The sequence below is a fragment of the Centrocercus urophasianus genome, unplaced genomic scaffold, assembly GCF_019232065.1.
Source record: "Centrocercus urophasianus isolate 14NV4802_14NV808 unplaced genomic scaffold, USGS_Curo_1.0 seq_9, whole genome shotgun sequence".
In the NCBI taxonomy this organism is placed as follows: Eukaryota; Metazoa; Chordata; class Aves; order Galliformes; family Phasianidae; genus Centrocercus; species Centrocercus urophasianus.
In genome coordinates this window covers 33738277-33765241 of record NW_024885532.1, presented here as the reverse complement: position 1 = coordinate 33765241, position 26965 = coordinate 33738277, and the positions used below count along the sequence as shown (strand labels likewise).

Sequence of the window (26965 nt, the reverse complement as noted above, 5' to 3'; positions counted from 1 at the left end):
GAACAACCTTCACCTGGATGAGGGTGCTGGGCCTGGTGCACCTCGGGACACAGATGGCCTTAAGCTCATGACAGTGAATAAAATCAGCATTCTGCTATATTAGGCCACACAGGGTTTCCAACAGCACAACCTTTTATCTTAAACTGAAAAATCTTCTCTTGTATCTTTAAAATAAGGTCTGCTGCAGCTGTTTGACACATTTTCACTGGTAGCCAAGGATCTGAAAAATACTCATTAAACACAAGACAGTAGTGAATTGATAAAATCCTTCTGAAAAGTAGAAACAGGCAAAGAGAAAGCTGTTGTAGTAGCACCAATGAAAAATAAGTTTATTTCAAAGAAAACTGTAAGTATATACACAGCATACAATTAAAGGCATTTGTCATCTTATTTACAGGAATGTACATTATTTCTGTTGCACTAACAGAGTCAGTGCTAATTACAACTTCGTGTCCATGAGAATATTACCATCCTTATCCTTTACTCTTATTCTCCCAGAGACATACTTTGTTTCCTGGTGTCCATTTGAGTACACCGTCTTAACAGTCCCATCTGGATACTCCCGTCTCTTAAACTGTGATGTGTGTAGTTCTCTCTGACCATTATTGAACTCTATAGTCTTGCTTCCATCTCTGCATTAAAGACACATATGTAAGATGTATTTTGTAAAAACCATTATAAGGACTGTAAACAGGCTTAAGCTTATTCACAGAACAAACAGTACAGACACAGAACAACACAGTACAGTTCCCTAAAGTTCACAGTCACAGAACAAACAGTACAGTTCCCTAAAGGAACAAATGAAAAAAAAAAAAATCTAATATGTTTTGGTAAATACCGTGCCATTTTGTTGATACTCAAAAGCACATTTCTGCAAAACTCATGCAACTTCTTCATTCTTGAAAGCCTCCACCACACATTTCTCTGTCTAATCCTGTTGCTACAACAGTTCAGAAGCTTAATATTTTGAGTACCGTCAGTTTGGATCTGAGCCCTCATGAGGTAAAGCTGGGTACTCACATGTTCTCTAGTATTACATACAAGTCAGAAAAGTCATTTAGGCTACTGTGTTAGACTGCATTGTTGTTGTCTGCATTTTCTTTATCTCCTTCACACTACAGAAAATAAATGTCAAACAGCAAGCACATCTTCACAGTCCAGTCTATTCAAATGTAAGTTTTAAAGAACGTATCTCTATATACTGCCTCTGTCGGTGAGCTCTTACCTACTGCATCCCCGTCAACAGGCCAGGGTACCTGAAAATACAAAGCTTACCGCTGAATGCGAACAATTGTGCCATCTGGAAAGATGCTTTCTTCTTGTCCATCCGTAAATAAACTTTTGATAGTTTGATCAGGGAACGTAATTTCTTTCTTGCCATCAGGATAATGTTTCTCTAGAATGTATTTTGTGACAAGTTACTATTATATAAACACAGATCACACCAGTAGTGTCGGGGGTTGGTTGGGCTGGATGATTTCTTTACCTATTTGTCCATTTGAAAATTGCAAAATCTCTAAGCCATCAGGGTACGTAGTATGTGTAGTCTTCGCATCAGCATAATAGTAAATCTGAAGAAAACAGTTGAAATTAACTTATCTAGCCAGAAATTGTGTGTGTACACACATGTAAGTATTTATAGAGAAATGCAGAAGATGCAGGATACATACCACCGTTTGATCAGGCATAATCTGCTTTACATCTCCGTTAAAGAAGGTTATTGTTACAGTTTTCCCATCAGAACCCACTTTTTTCCACGTCCCATTAGGAAGAAATATGAGGTGACAGCCGTTTTTCAAAACCTTTTCAACCTAACGAATAGGTTACAGAGGTCAGTATTAAGACATCACATTCAAGTATCCATTGATCTTTCACTTCTCGTGAAATTTCAGATTCCACACTTTCATTTTACCCTTCCATCAGGATAAGCAATTTCTCTCTGTATCTCTTCACTGTCTGTATGCACAGGTTCAGATGGTACTGACACGGACACGAGAGCTTCAGCAGGAGAAGTGTCCTGAAATGATAGCAATAATATAAGCTTAAAAATCAAGCTCTGTTTTCATTCATCTTTCATTTCATAGGCTTTCAGGTATTTTAAGAAACAAGTATGACAGTAGGAAGACAAATATAGGAAGTCATAAAACCAGTGTGGGTTTTATGCAACTCCCAGTATAACTACAGTGATGCATTCAGGCCTGCAGTAATCAGAGAGTGATCAGCTTTTGTCCAGACTAAAATGAAATGAAATTGCTATGGCTTGGTGCCAACTGGCTGAAGTTATCCATATCACAATGTGAAACAACTGATAAAGTTTTAGAACACCAAATGCTACCTACAGTATTCCAGAATTAATTCAGCTACATGAAGGATTCTTGCATGGTTTCCCTACGTGGAGCATACAAACAGCCAGCCTCTTAAAATGGAAAACTTTGCAAAATTCTAGAGGGTAAGAGATTATTATTTTATTTCCTTACCTCAGCTACAGCCACAGGTAGAGCGTTCTGCACTGACTATCACATAGCCATTTTCATGACAATAACAGCATTGCAATTCAAGAATAAGATGGAGTCAACAGCTTTCCAAGTCACCTTCCAAATATTAAGTACTGAAAACTACTCCCTTAAAAACCAAATCAGGATACAGGACTTATTACCATAACAGTTTTAGAAGAATCTTGTAGTGTCGTCACTGTCTCTGACTTGCTGTTGTCCTTAGCAGGTGCTGATGCAGGTCCTCTAGAAAGCTTTCCTACTCAGATAAATGTAGTGAAGTTAATTTGGCCAGTAAAGTACAGATTAAATGTTAAAATCATATAATGAGGTCAATCTGTACAGGACACCCATAGTTTTTAAGTGAAGCAGAAGCTGAAAATAGTATGTCTATGAAAAAAAAAAAAACTCAACATATGTCGCTGTCTGGGGTAAGTCATCTGCCACCAACACACCCAGAAGCACTTTCACTGAGAATGGGCTCCTAACAGCTTGCTCCAAAATCTTGCCTTGGGACATGTCTATTTATGCACTCAAGTTCATTACAGCTATTTCCTATTTTCAGATGGTCCTTTAAACACATGCAAAAAATCCACATTTATTTTCTCCGTTGAAGAATTAACCAACTAGACAAATGTGTACCTTTTGCCTCTGAATAACCTCTGCCATTTATCTTGCCACACTTCTGAGCTGGAGGAAGCAGAGATCCAGTTTCACTTTTCAGGCCTCTATTTTGCGGACACTGGAAGTAAGGAAGTTACACTTGTGGTTTATATGTGACATTTATTCCCAACTCTTCATGCAGTTGCAATAAAATTTATACACCATTTGAGAGGAAATTCACTGCAAGCTTTCTTCACAAGCTATACATTTTTGAGATTAGTCATCAGAAGAGCTTGTGTGATGTAGCCCAAAAGCTGTATTTTGGAATTGTCTGCTGCCTCATGACCAAAAACTGTAGAATGTTTATTTGGTGCAAGCAATCCAAAATAAATTACATTTCAAGATTAAATGTAACTACTTGAAGCACTGGTGAACTGCCTGGTTTGCCTGGCTGATCCTTGAGCTGCAGAGGTTCTCAGATCTCGCCTATGTATTTTTTCTGCTTACAATTGCATTGTTTGAATTTCTAAGAAGTTAAATTCCTCAACAAAGGACACTGCCCACGGTGACGCAGCCTTGGAGATTTTCAGAAGCTGCTTGGACATGGTCCTGGGCACCCTGCTCTGAGGGTCCCTACTTGAGCAGGGGCTGGGCTGCGTGCAGCCGGAGAGCCCCTTTCACCTTAACCCATTCTGTGAACATTTATATTTGGAGAGAAGGTGCCACTAAAAACAGTTCGGTCTGGCACCATCTGCAGAACCCCAAGATCAGTGAATTATAAGTCTGGTTGTGCCTATTAGATTCTAATTTCACGATCCAAAACACAATATTCACGCAGACCTAAACGCTGAGATGAATAACTTACTACAGATTCTGTTCTTTTTAAAGTCATCCCAGAATTTTCCACTTTCTTCTTGCTTCCAACAGCTTCTACTTTTTTCCAGGCTTCTAACCGAAACCTCTCCATAATTTTGACTTCTTCTTTCAGCTCCATGTTCTCATTTACTAAAGCATCTATTTGATCCTTCAGGCGTCGATGGGTGGTTGACCATTTTGCTTCTTTCCGTTTGAAATCTTCCTGTAACTCTGCAATCTGCTGTTTTAAAGCCTTAGAAGAATGTTTATAAAATGTTTCATTTTTTTTAAATATTAAAAGATTTCAAATTTTCTAGGAAAATAATATAAGAAAAGATTAAGAGAAGGGAGGTTTTCTTCTGTGAAAAGAGTAGCATTAACTTTGGACTACCAACTTGAATATCTCAACTTCAGTCACAGGAGCCCCTGTGATCATCACACTTTCAGCCTCCTTTACACTTCATAGTCAGGCCAACACAAACACACTTGAGGCAGAAATGTGCTGTGTATGTGCTATAATGTGCTATTTAAGGCTACCTCAAAAGGACCCTTAACAAATCTTGGCACGAGAAAACAGCAAGAACAAAGTCACATAAAATACTCATGAATCCATGTAATTCATTTTTCAAACGTTACTTCAGTCTGTCGAGGTAGCATCAAGAAGTGATATCCACAAGTGAAGCTTGATACAACTTGGCTGTGTACCTGATGAATCTTGACAGTGAAGGAACAAACAGATCTTGTTTCTTTATCACTGGCATTTAAAGACTTACGAGTAAATCATCAGAAAACATGACTTTGAAAATTACAGATGATAACTATGTTTACTGTGGAACACTTAAAAATAAAATTTAAGCATAGTTCTAGTTTGTATTTTCATTCACTACGCAAATCAAAACTTGCAATGTTATATGAGCTATAGTCATTTTATATCAAAGTTGAAGATCACTCTACCATAGTCTCATGCAGTTTTTATGCATGGAAACGTGACAAAAATATTTGTAAGGTTGGCTTTGTTGTTTTGTTTGTTTGTTTGTTTGTTTTTCCTTGAAAGTACCAGATAATGTTATGAAGACTGCAATTGTTTTCCCAATTAAGCCAATTGCAACCCTTCACATGATTGGCCTAAGTTATAATTAGTTTCAAGTTAGTTCTCAATTGCCTTTAAATGAATTTCAGTTTTCCTGTGTAAATAATAATAGTAACTGTTATTTTCATACCTGAATTTCATCACGTTCTTTTTTGTCTGGAATTGCTCTAGCTTCTATGGTATACTTTTCAAAAACTTTACGTTCCTTTTGCAGTTTTTTCATTTCTTTTTTTCTATATTCCTCTATTTCAGCAAGTTCTTGGGATTTCTGCTGTTGAAAGTCTGCAATTTCTTTCCTGCAGTTATAAAACAAAGCATTGTTTTAAAACTATAAAAACTATTTAAAACTATTGTTTTAAAGCTATAAAACTATACAAACCTGGAGTGAGAAAACAGACTCTAAATTCTGTAGTCAAACCCAGCATTTGTTACCCTTGGAAGATTGGCTTATAAGCAGTATTTCATAGAATCGTTTAGGTTGGGAGACCTCAAAGATCGAGTCCAACAATTGTCATACAGCTAGTGTTTGATGTCCAGCTATTTCTGGATCTGTATCTTTAATCACAAAAGTTATCCAGAACCTAGCAAAACTTCCTGTGGAGGACTTGGGGGTCCTGGTGGACGAGAAGCTGGACATGAGCCAGCAGTGTGCGCTTGCAGCCTGGAAGGCCGACTGTGTTCTGGCTGCAATAAAGGGGTGGCCAGCAGGAGAGGGAGGTGATTGTCCCCCTCTACTCAGCTTTGTGAGGCCCCAGCTGCAGCACTGCGTCCAGGACTGGGGCCCTCAGTACAGGAAGGACGCGGAGCTCTTGGAGTGTGTCCAGAGGAGGGCACTAAGATGATCAGAGGGCTGGAGCACCTCTCCTATGAGGAAAGGTTGAGGGAACTGGGCTTGTTTAGCTTGGAGAAGGGAAGGCCCCGGGGAGACCTCATTGTGGCCTTCCAGTACTTGAAGGGAGCTTATAAACAGGAGGGGGAACAGCTGTTTACGAGGGTGGACAATGATAGGACAAGGGGGAATGGTCTTAAGCTGAGACGGGAGGTTTAGGTTAGATATTAGGAGGAAGTTTTTCATACAGAGGGTGGTGATGCACTGGAACAGGTTGTTCCAGAGAGGTTGTGGATGCCCCATTCCTGAAGGCATTCAAAGCCAGGCTGGATGTGGCTCTGGGCAGCTTGGTCTAGTAGCCCATGGCAGGAGGGTTGAAACTAAGTGATCTTTGAGGCCCTTTTCAATCCAGGCCATTTTATGATTCAGTAAAGCTTTGTGTGCAATTGCAGCCCAGAAGGCCAACAGTATCCTGGGCTTCATCAAAACAGAGTGGCAGCAGGGAGAGGGAAGGGATTGTCCCCCACTGCTCTGCCCTTGTGAGGCTCCATCTTGTTCATCCAGGCCTGGGGCCCCAGCACAAGAACGTTGTGGAGCTGTTGGAGCAGGTCCAGAGGAAGGCCACAAAGATGATGAGAGGGATGGAGCAATCTCCTGTGAAGAAATGTTGAGGGAGTTGGGCTTGTTGAGCTTGGAGAAGGCTTCAGGTAGGCCTCATTGCAACCTTCCAGTACTTAAGGGGAGCCTATAAAGCAGGAAGGAGACCAACTGTACACAGTCTACCAGTGATAGAAAAAGGGTGAATGGCTTTAAACTAAGAGGGGGGGAAATCTAGGCTAAGTGTTAGGAAGAAATTATTTTCTCAGAGGGTGGTGAGGACTGGCACAGCTGCCCAGAGAAGCTGTGGATGCCCTATCCCTGGTGGCATTCAAGGCCAGATTGGAACTGGATGATCTGTGAGGTCCCTTCCAACCTAAGCCATTCTCTGATTCTAGATTCTATGAAAGCTTGCCAATATTCCTTAGAGCAGTGGAACACCATTCCACCAAAAGCTGCTTGTAAAAGAAACAGTGACTAATAGCAGGTCACAAATCAAACATTAGCCAGCAACATGATGCTGTATCCAAACAAAACAAAATTAACTTTGGCAGAAACAGGTATGCCACTTTCAAATCTCCGCAGAATTATTCTGCTGTATTTACTGCTTATAATTCCCCTAGCTGAAATGAATACTAATGCTCCGTTTGTACATCCAATCCAAATGGACAGCATCGATCACATTCAGGTGAAATCTGTTTTATGACACCAGTTTAGGACTGTGTTATTGCTCAGAATAGAAGTATACACGAGAAAATTCTCACTGGCATAGCCTTTAAGGATATCATATTGAAGCAGCAGGAGTGCTCAACATTCTTCCTAGATTGGCAATCTGTTTTTACGACTACATTTCATACATACATACAGAAACAGCCAGTTTCTTGATCTATGTCTCCACTGTTACTAAAATACATGAATTACTTAACAGTACCTAAGTAAAACTGCACAGTGTGATAGCCAGGAACACACCATTTTAGTGAACGCACCAAACTATGGGTTTTCAATTCAGGATTACCTGATGCTTGCCAAGGCATGCTCTCTTTCTTCACGGAGTTTAGTTAGAATTGTGTTTTCAGCTCTGAATCGCTCAATTTCCATTTCCAATTCAATGAGTTTCTCTCTCAGTGTCTGGGATGGAACAGTGGCTCCTACCATACAACAACCAGATCCATTAGACTGAAAAATTACTAACACACTAATTTTAAAAAATCTATATACTATTTTACAGATAGCAGTAGCATTGCAAGAAAACTCTAGTACTGAAGTGACATTCTGAAGTACCCTGCACTATATACTCAAGTTCCTCATCAAGTTCATCTATAATATTTGTAGAACTAAACATATAACAGAAATCAGAATGTGAAGGACCTGTAGAGAAATGAAGATATGATAAGAGCAAAGCATCAAAGAGGAGAGTTACAAATGTAAGTTTTTCCAGCTGTAAGTTTACTCACAGCACAGCCTGCTTGAAGTCATCACTGACCTGAAATGGATTGTAGAGGCCCAGAGTATTTGTGGGCCTCTCTGCCATTCCAGTTTCCTGTTCAGTCACTGCTTAACACTCGTAAGGCTTTCATAGTCTGCTTCTGAGCATGCAAAAAGAGGCTAAGTACTGATGCTGTAGCGTAGTTAGTTGCCTCGATCACTCGTAAATGCTGCTAGCCATTACTCCCAGCAACAAGACCCAGCAGATTTCTTTCGAAAGCCAATAAAACAGTTCTCCATAAAACACTAAACCTACCACTTCTGCTTCATATGATCTTCAAAAAAACAGAAAAAATCCTAAACATTTATTGGTGCAGAGTTTGAAACTGACACCTCACCATCTTACAGAGAAGACATGCAAGGCTGCACCATCATGTTGTCTGTTCTAGCACAAACACAACAGCTTTTACAGGAGATTGTAGAGATTGTAAGCCTTCTGCATACCACAGCCGTATAGCTGAAATGGTTGAAATCAACTTGGGACGAGCAGAAAAATTAACTTGTTTTCTATATTCCAGGTGAATTCTCTACATAGTGCACTGCAGACAGAAAACAGACATTGCTGACGCATCCAGTTTTACCACAGGAACAATCTAACCTAGGAGTGCATGGCACTACCCAAATGAGGTGTAGATGCACTCACTGGAAAGGGAGGCACTGCTTCATTTTCAGCATGCTTTTGCCTCTTTGCTTGAGTTTGAAACAGTGGTCAAGCGCCTTCGGATTAAGTTAGTTGAATGAGGCGATGAGACAAAAACTAGCCTTCAGGGTGAAATAAATGAAGGGTTTCACTGAACTTATCATTCTGCAGGCTGTGCAATGACTGCATCTGGCACCAGACACAACCAGAAGAGATGAAGGGTGCCTACAGTAGAAGTCTGTACCTTTTGGTGTAGCGTCAAGTTGCAGCTTAAGCCTTAGAAGGAAAGACTTGTAAAACATGTATTCTTCAACATTTCCTACCAGTTGCTGTTCTCTCACCTCCTGACTCCTGTTCCACATTTGATTTGATTTCATGCTCTGGATCACAGCCTGTCTTCTGTTTTGGTCTCAGTGAGGGAAACAGTTTCACCATCAGGTCTGATGGAGGTCCATTTGAATCGCTGTCCACTGCAGGCTGTTTAGACAGTTCTTCCCCCCTCTTTGAGGCAACTTTTCTCTTTAATGCTCTATCTGGGAAAGGTGTATCATTCTTACTGAAAAAATCAGTCTGTGAGGTCATTGTAGTGTATATTTCAGGTAAACCATCATGAACATAATTTTCATCAAGATCACTCCATGTTCTCTCATCATCAAACTCAAACTTATTCCTGTTTACACAAGACATGCTTCTTTGGTGGTCTGAAGCTTTTCTAACCTTTTGGTTTGACTGTGCATCTTTGTCTGACGAGTCAAGGTTGGCACTTCCATTTTTGCTTTCTTTGCTAATATCTGTAGCAGAACTTCTATAATCTAACAATTCTGGATCGCTTTCTCTATGGCTCATAAAGGATGTCTTAACATCTTCATTTTCATATTTTAAAGTGGTCTCAAATTCTTGCTCAGAATCTGTAGTACTGTTACCATTTTCTTCATCTTTGTCTTCATTCACAATCCACTGAGTACTTTTTAAAGCAGGAGCTGCTGTCATGAAAGAAGCTGAAAACGTTACACTATCTGCTTTATTCAGTGGATCCTTTAGTCTAGAAGCTGTTTCTGAATTTGACATCGCATGATTAACTGCTTTATCATTTTTATTTCCCACAGCCACACATTCTGCCTTTTTCTTGTTAACAAATTCCTTTACTTGCTGCTGTTTTGCCTTGATAGGGGTAGAGGACATTCTGCGTCCTTGTGAAGTTTGCTGATCTCTATCTAAGATCCTTTGCACAAATGAAGAATTACTTGAGAAAGATATTTCATCTGCAGCCTGTTCTAGAAACAAAAATTCATCTAATTCCAGGTTTTCTTTTTCCTTTTCTTTTTCCCAGTTTTCCAACTTATTCTGAAATGAAACTTCAAAAGACAGTTCTGAATCCTTTATAGAGTGAGTCACAGAACAGTTAGAATTAGAAAAGGCATCAGCCATCTCACAAGATAATGGAGGCTTTTCTGTGTAAGGTAATTTGTTTCTGATTTTGCTGCCAGTGCTAGACTTAGTAAATTCCACTACATTCTCTTTATTTTCTATTTTATTGTTTATTTTATTGACTTCAGGCGAAAAAGAAACCTTAATCTGTCCATTAAGATTTTTTCCTGGTTGCATTCTTGTTTCCAGTGGCAAGGAATTTTTTCCATTGTAATTTCTGAGTACCAGGGTCTTCTGAAGAGGACGTTTGGCTTTGTCAGGCTGGTTATTTTTTTTACATGGTGTAAGAGAGCTCTCAGAAACCAGTTCTTTGCCAGAAGGCAGACTTTTCTTTTGCATTTGTGATCTGTCCACTCTCACATTTCTGTCATCTGAAGCCCTCTGTGGAGGCTTCAGCATGTTTTCCCGAAATTTTGTTATCTGAGATCTGGCATTAGTAAACCTTGTTAAGCCTTCTCCTCTTTTTAGGAAGGGTCGTTTGATCACAGGTTTTTGAATGGCTGATCCATATGTCTCCTGAAAGGGGATAAGGAAAATTAACACACACACACACACACACATTAAATCCCTCGTGCAGTTTTAAGTTTCTGGGTTTTTGAATTTGCTTGGGTTTTTTTGCTTGTTTTCCAAATAAACCCCACATGTTAGTAGGAATTTATAAAGTGCATTTACTTCTACTGGATTTCTGAAAGCATCTTAAACAAAATAGTTAGGACTTATTGTTTTATTTTGAAGATGAATTATTAAGATGTGAATATTGCAGCGTTAGCTTTTGATGCCAGAACCTGCTGTCTAAGTTCTTAAAGCACCTGTCACACAATGGTATAATATTTAAAAAACAACTTAGAAAGAATAGAAAACCTGTAACTTCTGTTTTTGCTTCAGACGCTGCTCTTCTATTTGCATCTGTTCTTCCACAAATTCCTCAAAGGTCTGTTTCTTCTCCTGAATCGCAGCTTTAATAGGTCTGTAGTAATTAAAAAAATTATATATATTAACATTTCTGTGTAATTTAATTGCATTTAACATCACTGCTAATCAAAGACCTGGGATACAATTACCTAAACAATGACAATTACGAAGAACTTTAGTCACTGAGTGGCAAAGCTAATCTGAAAAATGCATTGTAGTAATAGTTGATTATCTTTTGATAAAATTATTCATACACAGCTAAAAAAAATTGCCATCGCGACCAGCCATTCTTCTGCCCGAGCCATCAGACTCACACTCAGATTGTAGTCATACTGATAATAATATCTATCTAAGATCTAATAATATCTATCAGTATGATTGTAGTCATACTGATAATAATTTCTATGGTATGTCCTTCACATTGATTCATAGATATCCTACAGAGATCAGCCTGCATTCTGGGTCTGGCTAGGATGGAGTAAACTTTCTTTACAGCAGTCCATATGGTGCTGCTTTGGATTTGTGACCAAAACAGTTTTTTGTGCTGTTGTTGAACACTTCTTGCAGAGCATCCAAGTTTTCTCTGGTTTCTCATGCTGCTCACTCTGTTCACCCCATCAAATAGGCTGGGGATGGGCAAGAGAGAGAGGGCAGAGCCAGAAGAGTTGATCCAAAGTGACCAAGAGTTCCATGCCACACAACATCATGTTCAGCAATGAGAACTGCAGACTTGTTTTCTAAAACTACACAGGACCAACTGTGCATCGGTCTGGTTGTGGGAGATGGCCGCCTTCTTAATGCTGGGGTCTCTTCCTCTCTTTTCTTCACTTGTTGTGAAGATAAAGTGTCTTTATCTCAACCCACAAATGTCATTTTACTTCTTCCAATTCACCTCCATTGAATTCTGAGGCAGGGTGACCAAGTGGCTGCCCGAGGTCAACCCAGTACTGCCTGGAACAAGTATTTCATGTTATGACAGGCAAGGCAGAGCTTCAAAACAATGCCAAGCACTACTTTTATTCCATCAACAGCAGCAACAACAAAAAGCTTCTGACATCCATGAGAAGGCTTCTCCCACAAGCACTGTTATTTCTTAGCCACACATAGACACTTAAACAAACATAACTCCTGGTAACAAACTAAAAAGTTGTGGCCTTACACTCTTCCTCAACATCACTACTTTTGCTGTGTAACAGTGGAGAGGAGTTTGTAATGAATCAGATTGAGTGCGGTAATTGTGACTGCTAATCTACTAAGCCTATACCAGAATGTGCTTCTACACTGCTATCACCCCACGCTGCACACACCTCTTCAGCCAGCACAGCACATCTGTCACAATCTCAAGCCAGAGCCTCTCCTACTATTGCTCTCCATTGTACTAGTGAAACGTAATCCCTGCTTAAGAAAGCTATACAAATTGAGAACATCTGAATTGGGATTCAGAATTCATTCAAACTTGCAGTATAAATTACTTACACTTTTTACCAAATCACGTTCTGAATTACCTTTCCTCTGCATTAGTCACCCATAACTGTTTTCCTCTGTTCTCAGAGAGTTCCGCACTAAAAGGATCCATGGGTGGATCTTCAGTCTCTGTTAATTTTTCCATCTTTTGTTCTGGACACCTCATGCTTTTTCCTATGAAATCAACAGAATACAAATTCGTTTTTTTTCCTCCCAGAAGCATGCAAACAAACAAACAGTCAGCTCAGCTTACATTTAAGTGGCATTCAGACCAGATTAAAACAGCTTCATGGTCACATAGTCTGAATTCCCACACAAAAGAAGTCCTATGATTTTCCCAAATTAACTCTTGTTTGAATTTGAGCACTCTTTTGAAAGCAATATCCAACCACGTATAAGTTTTCTCCCCCAGACACACACCTTGGCACTCCATTCCGATTCATCATCTTTGCTAACTTACGGCTTAAAGGTAAAATAACAGAAGCTTGGATGTCTGCTATACTTAAAAATTAAGATCAATTCATCCTTTCACATCGCCTTAGACCAAGATTAAAAGCTTGTCATCATATTTCATGCTTGTAACTCACTCTCATTTCTTTTCTCTGAAACCTCTACGGATTTACAAACTCCTTATTAAATTTAAAACCAAAAATGCTATTCCAGTCATAACAGCATAAATGGTAATGCAGTGCCAGTGGTACAGCTAAGAAACAGGAAAAAGTGAAGAATTCTGGTGCGTTTCTTCTGGTGTATAAACAATTCTTCATCAGCCTTCCAACTCTAAGGACATTATGACTATGCCATAGCACCTCTTTGCCAATCCATCTTGATTCCTAATTCCAATTCAGTTATTTAGCCTCACAACACAGTTGTCTGGAGACATTCTGTATCCCTGTATGGACTATTTTCTAATTGCTACTTGAAAATACGGTTTCAGTTCATTCTAACTTACCAAATAATGCAGCCATCAAGGATCTGTCATTATTTTACCATTTTCCCAGTCTTTATCATACATAAGTTTTAGCAGTAGCCATTTTTTTCCCTACTAGAACAGACAAACATATCATGCTGATGGAAGAACTTGATTTTTCCTCCTGCTGCTTTTAACAACACTCACAGGAACACTGAGGCTTCTGAGCTGACCATATTGAGCAAAGGAAACCAAAATTTGTATACAAGCATCACTACAAGCAGTGAGTTATGCTCAGTAACTTTGGGGGGGGGATGGGAAGGGAACACACACTCCCAATTATTTTTCTCCAAATGCCTTAACCAATATAGTTGTCGCCTCCACTGCCTTTCAAGCAGTTCTGCATTTTCAGGGGCCTTGCTTTTTACAGGCAGACAGTACTGAACAACCGTTGTCCAAAGATGAGATGCATTCTGCATTGTTTAACTTTCGTTATAATTTCACTGTTCTGTGTATGTGGAGACCAATTACTCAGAGCATAAGCTTTGTTGTCCTTGTGATTCTGTTACTCAGATGACTGATTTGTAAAAAAAAAAAAAAAAAAACAAAAAAAAAAACCAAACAAAAAAACTTGTCCAGCCCAATGAATGCCCAGGTCTTAGCTTAGCTTTTTACCTTCAGCCATTAGAGTACAGCCTTCAAACAAACCAGTGTTTCACAGGAACAAAAATAAACTTACACAGGAGGGCAAGAGCCAGCCTCCATCCTCATGTTCCCAACTCAGAAAAAATCATTAGGGAATTTAGTTTTTGTTCAAAGCCTAACTTCAGTTTCTCAGATAGGCTACGTAAAAGAAATATAATCATTTAAATCAGGTGGGTCTGATACTACCTGCAAGAGAAAACGCCCTCTCTCAACTCTGGGGGCTTCTTCCAGTCCAGGACTGTCCTCTCCATGTGCACAAGCTAAATTGGACTGGAACACTGATTCAGGTTACAGATGTTTGTTTCTCAGTACAGATGAGTTCCCCAGTCATTCATGGGAAAACGTACTGTGAGCACAAACAAGGAGGCACCACCTCATTTGGATACAGCGATGGCTTAAAGCAATCAGAAGTATTGAAAGAAATGCAACTGCCTATTTTGTCTTTTATTTTTATGATATTTTCTTCAAAACAAGGGCTCCCATCATTAATTACAATGAAAGTTGGCAAAAGGATAGCATTCCTTTAGCAGTACCACACAGCAGTCATTAAAATGATGCATTTATCTTTGACTAATCAAGTAGTCTTAAGATGAACACTGAATATACTTTCTAACTTAAACAAGAACAATAGATCACATTCTTCAGTTTAATAAAGTACATATTTTTTCCACTCAGAGGGTGGTGATGCACTGGAACAGGTTGCCCAAGGGGGCTGTGGATGCCCCATCCCTGGAGGCATTCAAGGCCAGGCTGGATGTGGCTCTGGGCAGCCTGGTCTGGTGGTTGGCAGCCCTGCACATAGCAGGGGGTTGAAACTCAATGATTGTGATCCTTTTCAACGCAGGCCATTCTATGATTCTGTGATCCTATGCTTTATTTCTCAACTTACCAAGAACTGCTGTCTGACCAGATACCATGCTAAGTAACTTCTGCTGTTCTTCCATTAGCCTTTGAAGTTGCTCCATCTGTTGTTTCTTTAGCTGTTCCTGTTTCTGTTGTTGCAATTCCTTCAGCTTTTTAAGAAATTAAAAAAAAAAAAAAAAAATCAATGTACTGTGGGGTAAGTATACTTAGAATGCACCCAAACATAAGCATCATCAAGACAACAAATTTTAAAGACATCCCTTTATCTAACTGTAACATGACACGTTGCATACAAAGTGCTTTGATGAATGAAATTCATGCTGTTTCTAGTGCACCCCAAGCCACTAGTTTTTAATCGACCAATCTGCAAATAGTAGATAACAGAACTCTCATTTCTGCAATTTGGGAAATGTTCACCTTTTGAGGTAAGAAGAATCTAAGAGCAAATATGCTGGTGCTAAACATAATTTCATTTTGAACTGAAATCTGTGCCTATGAAAACCAACTAGGCTCTCAATAACAGCATGTTATGAGTAGGACACTAATCTTTACGCAACTGACACGTAACTGACTCAGGGCTTGCTCTTTAAGCTTATGTTCTACAAATACTTTCAGGTATGAAAAATTATAGAATACTAGAATCTACTTAGAGTTGGAAAGGCCCTTTAAAGTTTCTTTTATCTGTCCATCTCCCCTGCAACAAACAGGGACATGCACAGCTCGATCAGATTGCCCAGGGCCTGATCCAGCCTTACCCTGAAAGTCTCCAGGGATGGGGCATCAACAACATCTCTGGGCAACCTGTGCCAGTGCCTCACCACCCCCACTGTTAAAGCCTTTTTCCTTAAATCCAACCTAAATCTCCCCTCTTTAAGCTTGAAGCCATTTCTCCGTGTTCTAATTTCACATACCCCACTAAAGAATCTGTCCCCTTCTTTCCTGTAGCTCCTCTTTAGATACTGAAAGGCTGCTCTCAGGTCACCTCACAGCCTTCTCTTCTCCAGGCTGAACAGCCCCAGCTCTCTCAGCCTGTTCTCATAGGAGAGGTGTTCCATTCCATGGATGCACAGGAACAAAATATACCTTAATTTAAGAATATCAAGAAATTCTAGAATTTTTAAAATTTATTACCTGTTCAAGCTTTTGTAAGAGAGGATCATTGCAATCAGATTTATTCTGAGCATCCTTTTCACTGTGGCCGAAGTCTGCTTTAGAGCTTCCTACATTATATGCTGTTGCTGGAAAAGACATTTCAGTGCTGTTTTGCTGAAGTGCACAGGAGCTGCCAGACTCAAGCAATTGCTCTTCACTTAAGGAGTCCTCACTTACAGAACAGCTGTCTAAGAGATTCTGCACTTCACCAGGGAAAGCCGTGATGTTTTCAGGTCCAGGTAACAGACTTTCTGTGGTGATTTTTAATCCAGTAAAATGAGGATCTAATAAGACACCAGCACGGGAATTACTGGACATCCAGTGTGCAATGAAGTTTTGTTCACTACTCAGATCTTCAACAGTTGGCATCCTGTAAATTACATTCCAATGCAATTGCTGATGCAGCGTTAACATAACATAGTGTAGCGCCAGGGGAGTAAAAGGTGCAGTCACAAATATCAGGCGTGGATGCTCACTTGTTTTTAGCTCCGAGAAATTAAGCAGATAAAAAAAAAAATCTACAGGAAGAGACTCCCAGCATCAGGAAGTCACTCTTAAAACCAGCCGATCGTGTTTATAAGGAGCAGTCCAGCCACAAATCCTCGTACTGACGCAACGCCGCAGAGATGCCCACGTGAACACGATCGCTTTACTGTGCATATTTCAACTCGCACTTAACCTTCCTGCGGTAACTCCACGAACAGCTGCGCGTTCCCTTCTCACTCCTCTTCCCACCACCATCACCGCCCGGCGGCACTCCGGGATCCCCACAGGAACCCTTCCGGAACTCCTACAGAACTCCGTACGAGCAGATTTCGAAACGCTCAAAGCTTCCCCAGAGCGTAATATTCCAAATGGCCGAAGCCGAAGCCGCCGCCACTCAGCGCCGCGACCTCCCGCCGCTCGCAGTTACAAACGCGCCGCCATAGCACAGCCTCCCGCCGCCACAGGCTGGACGCCGCGCGGCGTGGGGCACGCCGGGATTTGTAGTCCCCAGCCGCCGCCCGCCTCCTGCAGCCCCGTAGCGATCTCTCTGCGCTCGACTACAGCTCCCAAAATGCTCAGCGGCGAGAATGCCGTTAATAGGTTGACACTGCAAACCCTCCAGCCCTGCCTGGGCTTCTGAGGGGCGGGGGCAGGCGCACGAAGGCGGTGATGCCTACCCCGCCCCGTTGCTGGGGGAGGGGCCGCTCCCCGCCTTCCCGCCCTGTGGGGGCGGCAGTGAGGAGGTGACCGCGGAACGAACCCGCAATCTCCGCTCGCCGTGCCTTTGCTGGGCGGGCGGGGCTGTGCGCTTTCAGCGTGCTTTCCTTGTAGCTGCCTCTGCCCTTTTAATCTTTAAATAGCTGCAGTAAGGGTGGAGTGGAAGGATAAGTGGCAGAAAGCCTACAGAGTCATTGAACCACCTGGGCTTCTTTCCATCCTTCCCAATGGGAAGGGGCCCATAAGGATCACTGAGTCCAACCCCTGGCTCCACAGAGGACCACCCAAAAGCCAGTCCCAATGTCTGGAAGCACTGTCCGAATGCTCCCTGAGCTCTGGCAGCTCAAAGCTGTGCCCACTGCCCTGGGCAGGCTGTTCCTGTGCAGATCCAGGAGTTAGGCTCAGTGATCCTTACGGACCCCTCTCAATTCAGGATATTCCATTAATCTATGTTGAAAAACCTTTTCCAGACTCCCAACCTGACCCGCCCCTCACCCCAACACAGCTCTGTGCCATTCCCTCACGTTCTGTCACCATCACCAGAGAGTTTTTGACATTTTGCTCTTTAGGAATTCTCTTACTGAGCAAAAGTTTCCTCAGAGCTCCAGCAAACAGTGGAGAATCTCACTCCAAAGCCTGGTGACACATTGCCAGCTGGAGCCGGGTTTTGCTCCTCTTTGCACCTTGGTACAGGACCGAGCTCCCAGCTGCATAAAACCAAGGCAGCTCTTTCAGCTGCTGACTGCTAAATCTCACATCAGCTGTCGCTCTTTCCAAACTTCCCATCACCTTTCCTGCACTTAAGCCAGTTATGAATATATCACCTGCACAGCTTTCCTGAAGCTGAGTTCTGCATTAACAGTGGGAAACTACAGTGCTGGAAATATATATTAAAAAACAAAACAAAACAAAACAAAACAAAATGCAAGGATTTCTACCCCTTCCTTTTCAAGCACAACGTCACCTTTAATGCATTAACATCCTCATGAAAATTCAGTATCCCTGCACACTGAAGGCCCACATTGAGTTCCAGGTTATTCTTCGTCTATTTTTGAATGAGGACAAAATTGTCTTTGGTGCTCTCCTCTGTCAAAAGCGTAATCTATCTCTAATGATGATCCCAAACTTGCAAACCAATCATAATTACAAGCTCATGTACCTGTGTGAAATTCTTCTGAGGTCATTAGGGCCTTATGGATCTCCACTGAGATAAATTAAAACTGCAAGAATTAAACCAGTGACAGTTGTCAGCAACTCTCCATTGCACAACTTCTTACTTAGTGCTGCATCAGCGCCTTATTCCAGTTATAAAACTGTTCACCATTCTTCACTCTCACATTAAATATTGTCGTTTTCTATTCTGATTTTGAATTCTGGAAACTCTGCAGTTCAAGAAGAGTAAAGACAAACACTTTGCTAAAGTCCCTTGATAAGTTTGATCCTCAGGGGAAATTGGCTAAAGAAGAGAGGCTAATATTGGGTGGCAGCATTCATCAGCAATAAGAGGGAATAAAGCCTACTTCACTCAGCAGAAAGAAAAGCTGCTGGGTACAGACTAAAGAGGTTTCAGCTTTACTTCCTGCTGTCTGGAGCGTCTTTCAAAGTTCACTTGCACTTTAACAGTGAGTTTCCTCCTCCCTCAAGCCCCGGAAGTGTTAGTGTTCCTTATTCCGCAGAAGGCTGCACGTCACTTGGTCGGTTTATTTGTCGGGGTCACAACTGTTGCTGCTGTCCCCTCGGGCGATGTTCAGGTGGGTGTGAGCTGCCTTAGCCCATCCTCCCTCCCACCACTGAGGCTCTTCACTTGCACCTCGCTCTACTGGGGAAGCAGGAGGTCCTTCAGGCAGGGAACTGCCTGAGCAGGTGAGTGTAAGCCATCTTTCACCTAAAACATACAGAGGGAAGTGGGATCAGGAGTCATTGGACAGCTGTCACACTGGGAACAGAGACAAGCTTTGTTTGCTAGGTGGGGGGAACTTCACTTTGCAGGCAAACTTTGAGGAAGTGAATCTGCCCTTCCCTCAAGCTTTCCTTTCCTCTTACTGGCTCATTTAAAGTTTACTTACAGATCAGTTCTCTCAGTATTTGTTCCTAGTCCTTAGCAGTATAACTTTCATAAGGAAGTGTCATATAAAATATTTTTGTGGAGTTTTGCACCACAAACAATTCAATTGCTTCTTGAGTTTCCAGGACTGTGTTGGCAGGGCTTGTGACGGCTTGTATGTATTTCAATAACCTCCTAATAATCTTTTGGGTTAGGCTGTGCAAATGGAATCCATTATTTCCTGAAGAGGTGACTTCTGCTGAAATTTCAGCAGTGTCCAGAGTCTGCTGTAGAGAATTTGCAGCGAAGTCAGTGCATGCAGAGATCAGTGCAAAAGGAGGCAGTGCCCTCTATGCTTTTAATATCGGAAGCTTTTGGCAGTGGCACATTTTCTTTTGTATGTGACTCAAATTAATCTACTTGAGCCAAGTCTGCATCTTAAAAGATTGTTAGCATCTCAGATAATGTAGTATCTTGTGAAAACCTCCTCCTTATGGAAAAAAAGAGTTGCAGGGTTTATTCTGTGCATGAGCCGAGAGTACTTTATGACAAATGTACTGCTAATGCCAGACAGTAAAACACAAGAGGCACAAAATAGAAGCATATAACAATTTAATGTGCTCTTTGATCCTCGAGCTGCTATATGCCTCACCTCAACCAGCACATTGCTGGTTCTCTCAGATGCATAGGGCAGTAGTTGATTTGGCCTTTCCTATAGTTCAGATTACACAGGCATATATAAAAATGCATCTGATAGTGATAATTTTCTAGGTTTTCTTGGAACCCCAAATTCAAATGAATTATGTTGTTCTCTCTCCATAAGTAACATCTTAGGTGGGCAATAGGAAATAAAGATTTCTTAGACAAAAGAAAAAAACAAACCCTTCTCTGTTTTAACAGGAGAGCAATGACAGTCTTTGCAAACTGTGTGTTCTTTATTAAAGTGAAGTACTTGCCCATTCAGAAGAGGAACAGCCTGAAAGCATGCATAACAGAAAATGGTGGAGTAATTAATTTTGTGCTTAATAACAAAGTAAGTTCCAGATTTATTTCTGAGATCTCTGAAGGAAAATACCAAATGTTGAAAGTATTATGGAGTTCTTCATATAGAGAAATATTTCTCTGTTCAATATTTCACTGGAAATATTCTGCTTATGCTTCCATTATGCTATCTCTATAGTACTGAAATGTCTCCTTAAAAATAAATAAAAAATAAAAGCAATATTCTCTCTCTCCAAAAGAACCAGGAAGGGTTTTTTCCTGTGTAACCAGGAAATAGAGCGTATAATTGAGACTATTATCCAAATGCACCTCGAACACTGGCAGCCACAGAGCATCACCCATCTCTCTAGGAAGCTTGTTCCAGTGTCTGTCCACCCTCACAGTGCAGAAATGTCTCATAATGCCCAGTCTGACCCTCCCTTGGTGCAGCTTTGTGCTGCTTCCAGGAGCAGAGCCCAGCACCTATCTCCCTCTGCATCCCCTCCTCAGGGAGCTACAGAGACAAATGAGGTCTTGGCCTCCTCCATGCTGGACAAAACCCAGATGTCCTCAGTTTCTCCTACCAGGACATGACTCTACTGTTGAAATTATGTGGATAGTTTTAACTTTCAGCATATATATGATTCCAATAAAGCACTGTAAGGACCCTTACAAAGCTACCAAAGCATGTTATGATTCTAAAGGACCCTAACCAGCTTTTTTACCATTCTCCCAAAGAGCTTTTGGTTTGTAACTAGTCAGCTGCTATAGAGCTTGCCCCGTTACTGGACCTCCTGTGTGCTCTAAAAGCTCTGCAGAACATTGGACACCTGGTCACCCTCAGTCTCTGTAGTTACTGCACAGTGATGGAAGTTACATACGAGAGCTGCTCTGGAAGTAATGTCTCCTGTATTATGCTGGCCCACAACATCAGAGACTGATGGTAGTACGGCAGTAGAGGCTGAACCTTTCCACCCATATTCCATTGCATTTGTTGCCATGTGACGGATGGCAGCAGGGGGCAGTCTGTCAGAATGGCATCTGACATGGAAGTGCAAAGGTGGGCCATTCAATTAATTGATGCTTGCTGAATGTTTCTGGAGAGCAAACAGTTGATGTGAGTACAGTGAGGTGGTGGGTGGTGCATTTCAGCAGTGGTGACAGCAACAGCAACAGCCTCTGCTGGTGCAGATTTTTACAAGAGCAGCATGTAAGCTCTTGTCCTCACTGACAAAAATGCGTATCTCATGATGGTGACTATGTTGAAAAACACGTTTTGTAGCTGAAAATTTGCTCTATCAAATAGTATCATTGTGCTTTTGGTATCTGCTGTAGTTTCCATAAAAATAAATAGGAGGCAATGCTTTCAAGGCAACTTACATATATTTTAGCTCATCTGAGCTGTCATCTGAAAGAATCCTCTCTGCTGACTGTGGAGGAAATGCAGAGGTATTGTGTCTCTAAATTAGATGTTTCAATTAAAATCCTGTCCAAGAATGTTGTGTTTTTAAATGTTCCCTTTAGACTGTAGGATTTTACCAGCATGAATTGCAAATAAACAATATTTGGATTAACACTAGTTTTGTGTGCATAACAATTCTAATTGTAACTTGTCTTTCAGTGTACACATGTTCTTGTGGATAATGCCAGTGTCCTCAGTCGTCATGATCTAAAAATTACTCAGAAATATCAGCTGCCTGTTTTATATGCAGATTTTGTCTGGAAATCAGTTGAAAATGGGAAGCTTTTAATAACTGATGCATTTGAGGTTAATACATCACAAGGCAACATTTCTAACCAATGGCCAGGTGGACATGGTAGGTGTGTTTGCATGGTTTATCTATTTACCTGTTAGTTTGGGAAATAATGTTTTAGAAAGTCAGTATTTCAAACTTTTAGGAAATCAGCAGCCATAAACACTGGAAATAAAGGTGACATAAATACGATTTTTTTCTGAAAACAAAGTTGGAAATGTGTTGGAGGATAATCCTAGAAACCATTCCTGAATGCTTGAAGGACAAGAAAGTCATCATGGGTTATTTGCATGGATTCGTCACGGGGATGTCGTGCCTAACCCGTTTGATAAGCTTCTGAAATGAAATGATTGGTCTCATAAATGAAAGATGGGCAGTGGGTGTTGTCTGCTTGGACTTCAGTAAGGCCTTTGACACTTCTTCCTATAATGTTCTCATAGAGTAGCTGTTGAATTATGGTCTGGATAGTGAGGTGAATCAAAAACTGAATGACCAGGCCTGGAGGACCTGTTGTGCAAAGTCTTTTTGGAGGCCAGTAAGGAGCAGAGTGCCTCAGGGGTCAATATGTTGGCCAGTCCTCTTCAGCACCTTCATTACTGATCTGGATGATGGGGCAGAACGTATCCTCAGCCAGTTTGCTGGTTACACAAAACTGAGGGGAGCAGCTGATAGACCAGAGTCGTGCTGTCATCAGAGAGACCTGATCAAATTGAAAAACAGGCTGACAGGAAGCTCAGGTTCAAGAAGTCTGCACCTGAGGAGGAAGAACCCCGTGCACCAGTACATGCTGGGGGTCGCCCAGCTGTAAACAGCTTTACAGAACAGAACCCAGGGTCCTGGTACACAGCAAGATGAATGTGAGCCATCAGTATGCCCTTGCTGCCAACAAGGCTAACAGCATTCTTGGCTGCATTAGGCAAAGTATCACCAGCAGATCAAGGCAGGTGATCATAGGTTATGTTAAATTAGTGAAGCCATTTTATATGAAGTAAATAAAGGTCTTGATTGCAGGTTTGGAAGACTTGTCACCTTCTGAAAATAAAATTGCCACAAATCAAAATGAAAGCAATGATACCAATCTTACTGTTATAGGAGAAAGTGACAAGAGAATTGAATTCAAAGTGGGAACTCTCAGGTAAAATAATACAAAATTAAAGATGCATATTGATACAGCTATGTAGATAATTATATAAAAGAAAAAAATTCACTTTCCATTCTGTTTCAGCATCAGAGATGATTCATTGCCTTAAAAACAGTGCAGGGGAGGAAGAAGCTTTTTTCATTTTCTATGCCTGTGTAGAAATAAAAGAACAGAGTCAGCTCCAACACTCCTGTTTTTAAATCTATTAATAAAATGCAGCTTTCAGAGGCTGCTATTCAATGTTAAAGAAGGTATTTAGCTACTCTCCAGGAATGTACTAGAATTTGTGTTTGATCTAAATGTTCTGATGCTGAATGATCTGATTACATGTACGTATCCTAATGTGAAAGTTAAGAATGAGGGAGGGCTTAGCACTGGACACCACAGATAGCTGATGCTGACCAAGCTGTTAAAAAAATTAACATGCAGTCAATCAGTGGAAATCCATTTCTTTGTTGCTTCCAAAGCGTTTCTAAAGAATGAGGTCTGAAATCGAGTTTATTATCTTCAGGTTCACACCAGACACTTGTGCCTCCTTGTGTGGGTCAGCAGCTTGGCAAGATGGGATTTTATTTCTCAAAAATTTTTTGTTGTTATTTTATGGCTTAAAACTAATGTCATGTTCTTATATTAATTCTTACCGTAGGATGTGATGTTGCAGCCTGTAATAGCACAGTATTTACTGGGTACATGTGGTTTTAATTGTTCTGATTCTATTCCAGATTTTACAGTGAAAGTGCTCCTTTTTTTCCTCAAGATTTTGAAGTTGCAAAATACAACGTCCTTGAAAAAGTAAGCTTGTCTCTTACTGTGAGACAGTGTAGGAGGATCAGTGGATGAGTAAAAGTTTTATGATTTCACACACATCAGCAATAACTCTTTAATGTTACCGTGTCCTGCAATGCAAGGAGCTGTATTGAAAAGAACTTCAGTGCTTTCTGTCTTTCAGTGCGACCTAATTCTACCAAAATGAAACTTGTCTGTTATCACTGTAGTGTTCTCACCTAGTTATTGCAGTAGAATAATACATACATGCTTCTGGCTGGATACATTTTCTCATGGCTGTTATGTTTTAAATCTAATTGAAGCATTAATCTTTCTTTATTAAAAATCTTTTGAAACACAACAGTGATGGGATTGTACATCAATCAATACAGTGAAGCCCTGAGAGGAATTTCTGCTTATTACTATGATATAAAAGCTAATAATAATAATTCTGCTTGTTTTCTTAGCCACTGTATGGTTCCAAGTGGGTTGAAAAATTAAGTAGGATGGGGAAAGTATGTGTTGCAATATCACGTGAATATCATGTGAATGAAACATGCCTATGTATTACATTGGGGGCTGGGGTCTCTCTCTCTCTCCATTCAGATTAACTCCAAGGGAAGCAAGGATTTTGTAGTTATTGAATTACATTGTTCTCAAGAACAGTTTGAGTTTCTGTTTCGATTATATGCACACTTCAGTGCTTCAAATGGAACCAAGGTATGAGCCACTTATTGACATTTCCTGCTTGTTTCTTTGTATGCCTTGAGCACTCCTGTCCTGGAGAGCACTAGGTGTTCTTCATTTTTATTTGCAGGCTGATTCTCACATTTACATAGTAGGAGGTCATTCTCTTAGCTTTAAAGTAAGAGGTCTGGTTCGTACTTGGCCCCTTTTACACCGCTTGCCTGCAAATGTCTCAGAACTGTTTGGTACTTGACAGCAACACAGCATAGTCCTGGATGCACCTGCCTCATATACTCATATACAAGTGCCTGGTAATGACTAAACTAGAATGGCATGTTTAACTGCTAAAATGCTGCAAAGAATGATAGACTGAACATTCTCTTAAGAGTCAAAGGAGGATGCATTTGAAATAGCTCAAATGATAGAACAAGTTTTCCAGTACACGCTTAGATGAAACTCTCTTGTCACTGTGGGGTTTGCATGTGGAGCTCCCTGTTTGCCCCATGAGCCCTCATGGTAGTAGTGCCTTGCTGCAGCATGTTAAATCACATCCCAAAAGCTGTGTGGATTTGTCAATTCTTACTGTAGCGTCTGGTGAATTGTTCCAGCAAATCTGTATATCTGTTTCTCCATCTAACTTTATTCTTTCCATTCTCAGAAAAATAAACAATTCATAATAAATAAGACTGCTGAAGAAATAAGAGAAAATTATGGTATTCTTGTTGCAAACCTGAAGAGCCAGGATTTCCTGCTCAGAGAAACTTTTCCACCAGAAGCAGAATGTTTGGCTTCTACGAAGTTACAAAAGGCTTGTACAGTTTGTGTGTTTACATTTTTCTGTCCTTCATTATTTGTTTCAGTTTCCAGTTTTCTGAATGTGGTAAACATTGTACAGTCACACAGTCATATGTTAAAGGAAATTGTTCGTATGCAAATGTTCTGATTTTTTTTTTATTTTTTTTAGGAATATTGACTGAATGTTGTAAGTCATTAAACACGCTAAAAGCAAATGCAGCCATATTCATCATACTTTTAATTCTCAGTAGGTCCATTACCTACTGAAAAAAAAAAAAAGGATGTACTAATATAGCAACCAGAATTCTTGTGTCCTGTATGACTTTGTCATAATTGTTTTGCAAACTATACAGATATCATAGGCTTGGTGTAGATGTCATTAAAATCTGTAACAGAAGTCCCTCCAGTGGCAATAGCTGCAGAAGTCTGCTCTCTAAAGTAGTTTTCATTCAGTGTTTACTGCTGTTTAGAATGGTTGCAGTCTGACCAAATTTTTTTTCCATTTACTGTCTCACTATACTTCATCTGCTCCTCTCTCCTGTCATGGCTAACTTATGTTTTAGAACACAGCTGGAGAATAGATCAGTCCCACATCCGTGTCACCTACTGACTGCAGGGCCATATGGTTTATAAACAATTAAAGTATTATATAAACAAGTAAAGTATTGTATCCGAATGTATGAGAATTGTTTGACAACATCAACTTTAATAGCAGTTACTGGAGTTAAAGAATGACAGTGACAAAATGCTCAAGTAGGGAGCTGGGCATCCTGGTGGACGACAGGTTGGCCATGAGCCAGCAGTGTGCCCCTGTGGCCAAGAGGGCCAATGGCATCCTGGGATGCATTAAAAAGAGCGTGGCCAGCAGGTCGAGGGAGGTGATCCTCTGCCTCTACTCTGCCCTGGTAAGGCCTCATCTGGAGTACTGAGTCCAGTTCTGGGCTCCCCAGTACAAAAAAGACAGGGATCTCTTGGGAAGAGTCCAGCGGAGGGCCACAAAGATGGGCAAGGGCCCGGAGCATCTCTCCTATGAGGAAAGGCTGAGTGAACTGGGTCTGTTCAGCCTTGAGAAAAGACTGAGAGGGGACCTGATCCAGGTCTATAAGTATCTAAGGTGTGGGGGGCAGAATGGCGAGACCAGGCTGTTTTCAGCAGTGAGTGGAGACAGGACAAGGGGAAACGGCTGGAAACTGCAGCATAGGAAGTTCCGCACAAATGTGCACAAGAACTTCTTTACAGTGAGGTGACGGAGCACTGGAACAGGCTGCCCAGGGAGGTGGTGGAGTCTCCTTCTCTGGAGATGTTCAAGACCTGCCTGGATGCCTACCTGTGCGACCTGCTGTAGGGAACCTGCTTTGGCAGGGGAGTTGGACTCGATGATCTCTGGAGGTCCCTTCCAACCCCTACAATTCTGTGATTCTGTGATTCTGTGATTCTGTAAATATTTTAACAGTGCTCCCTAGATCACAGAATCTGTTTTCTTTCTGGATGTATGAATTGCAATTATATTCATGGCCCTTCTACTCTCCTTTTAGTTTACTGCTCCAATTTTTTTCTACAGTTACATTA

At 40.9% G+C, this 26965-nt stretch overlaps 2 protein-coding genes across 5 annotated transcripts in view; one reads left to right on the top strand and one right to left on the bottom strand.

Annotated features, from left to right (window-relative positions):
* Positions 1-317: 317 nt before the first annotated feature.
* On the bottom strand, positions 318-16916 carry CENPJ (centromere protein J). The gene is made up of 15 exons (XM_042839263.1): positions 16006-16916; positions 14900-15023; positions 12437-12569; positions 10881-10986; positions 8933-10535; positions 7482-7614; positions 5171-5336; positions 3961-4203; positions 3135-3234; positions 2657-2751; positions 1913-2017; positions 1671-1811; positions 1487-1571; positions 1276-1396; positions 318-632 (listed from the first exon to the last, which is right to left on the bottom strand). Exons 1-15 carry the CDS (start codon positions 16438-16440, stop codon positions 440-442), a joined length of 3783 nt encoding a protein of 1260 aa, XP_042695197.1. The 5' UTR covers positions 16441-16916; the 3' UTR covers positions 318-439.
* A 1967-nt stretch (positions 16917-18883) lies between these two features.
* PARP4 (poly(ADP-ribose) polymerase family member 4) overlaps positions 18884-26965 on the top strand; it is a 42902-nt gene continuing 34820 nt past the window's right edge. For all 4 annotated transcript variants that reach the window (XM_042838755.1, XM_042838753.1, XM_042838754.1 and 1 more), the window contains exons 1-7: positions 18884-19092; positions 20174-20306; positions 21876-22071; positions 23020-23143; positions 23872-23941; positions 24521-24634; positions 25260-25409. In XM_042838755.1, coding sequence (XP_042694689.1) covers positions 20181-20306; positions 21876-22071; positions 23020-23143; positions 23872-23941; positions 24521-24634; positions 25260-25409 — 780 coding nt within the window. In that variant the 5' untranslated portion in view covers positions 18884-19092; positions 20174-20180. The remainder of the gene's footprint in view (positions 19093-20173; positions 20307-21875; positions 22072-23019; positions 23144-23871; positions 23942-24520; positions 24635-25259; positions 25410-26965) is intronic.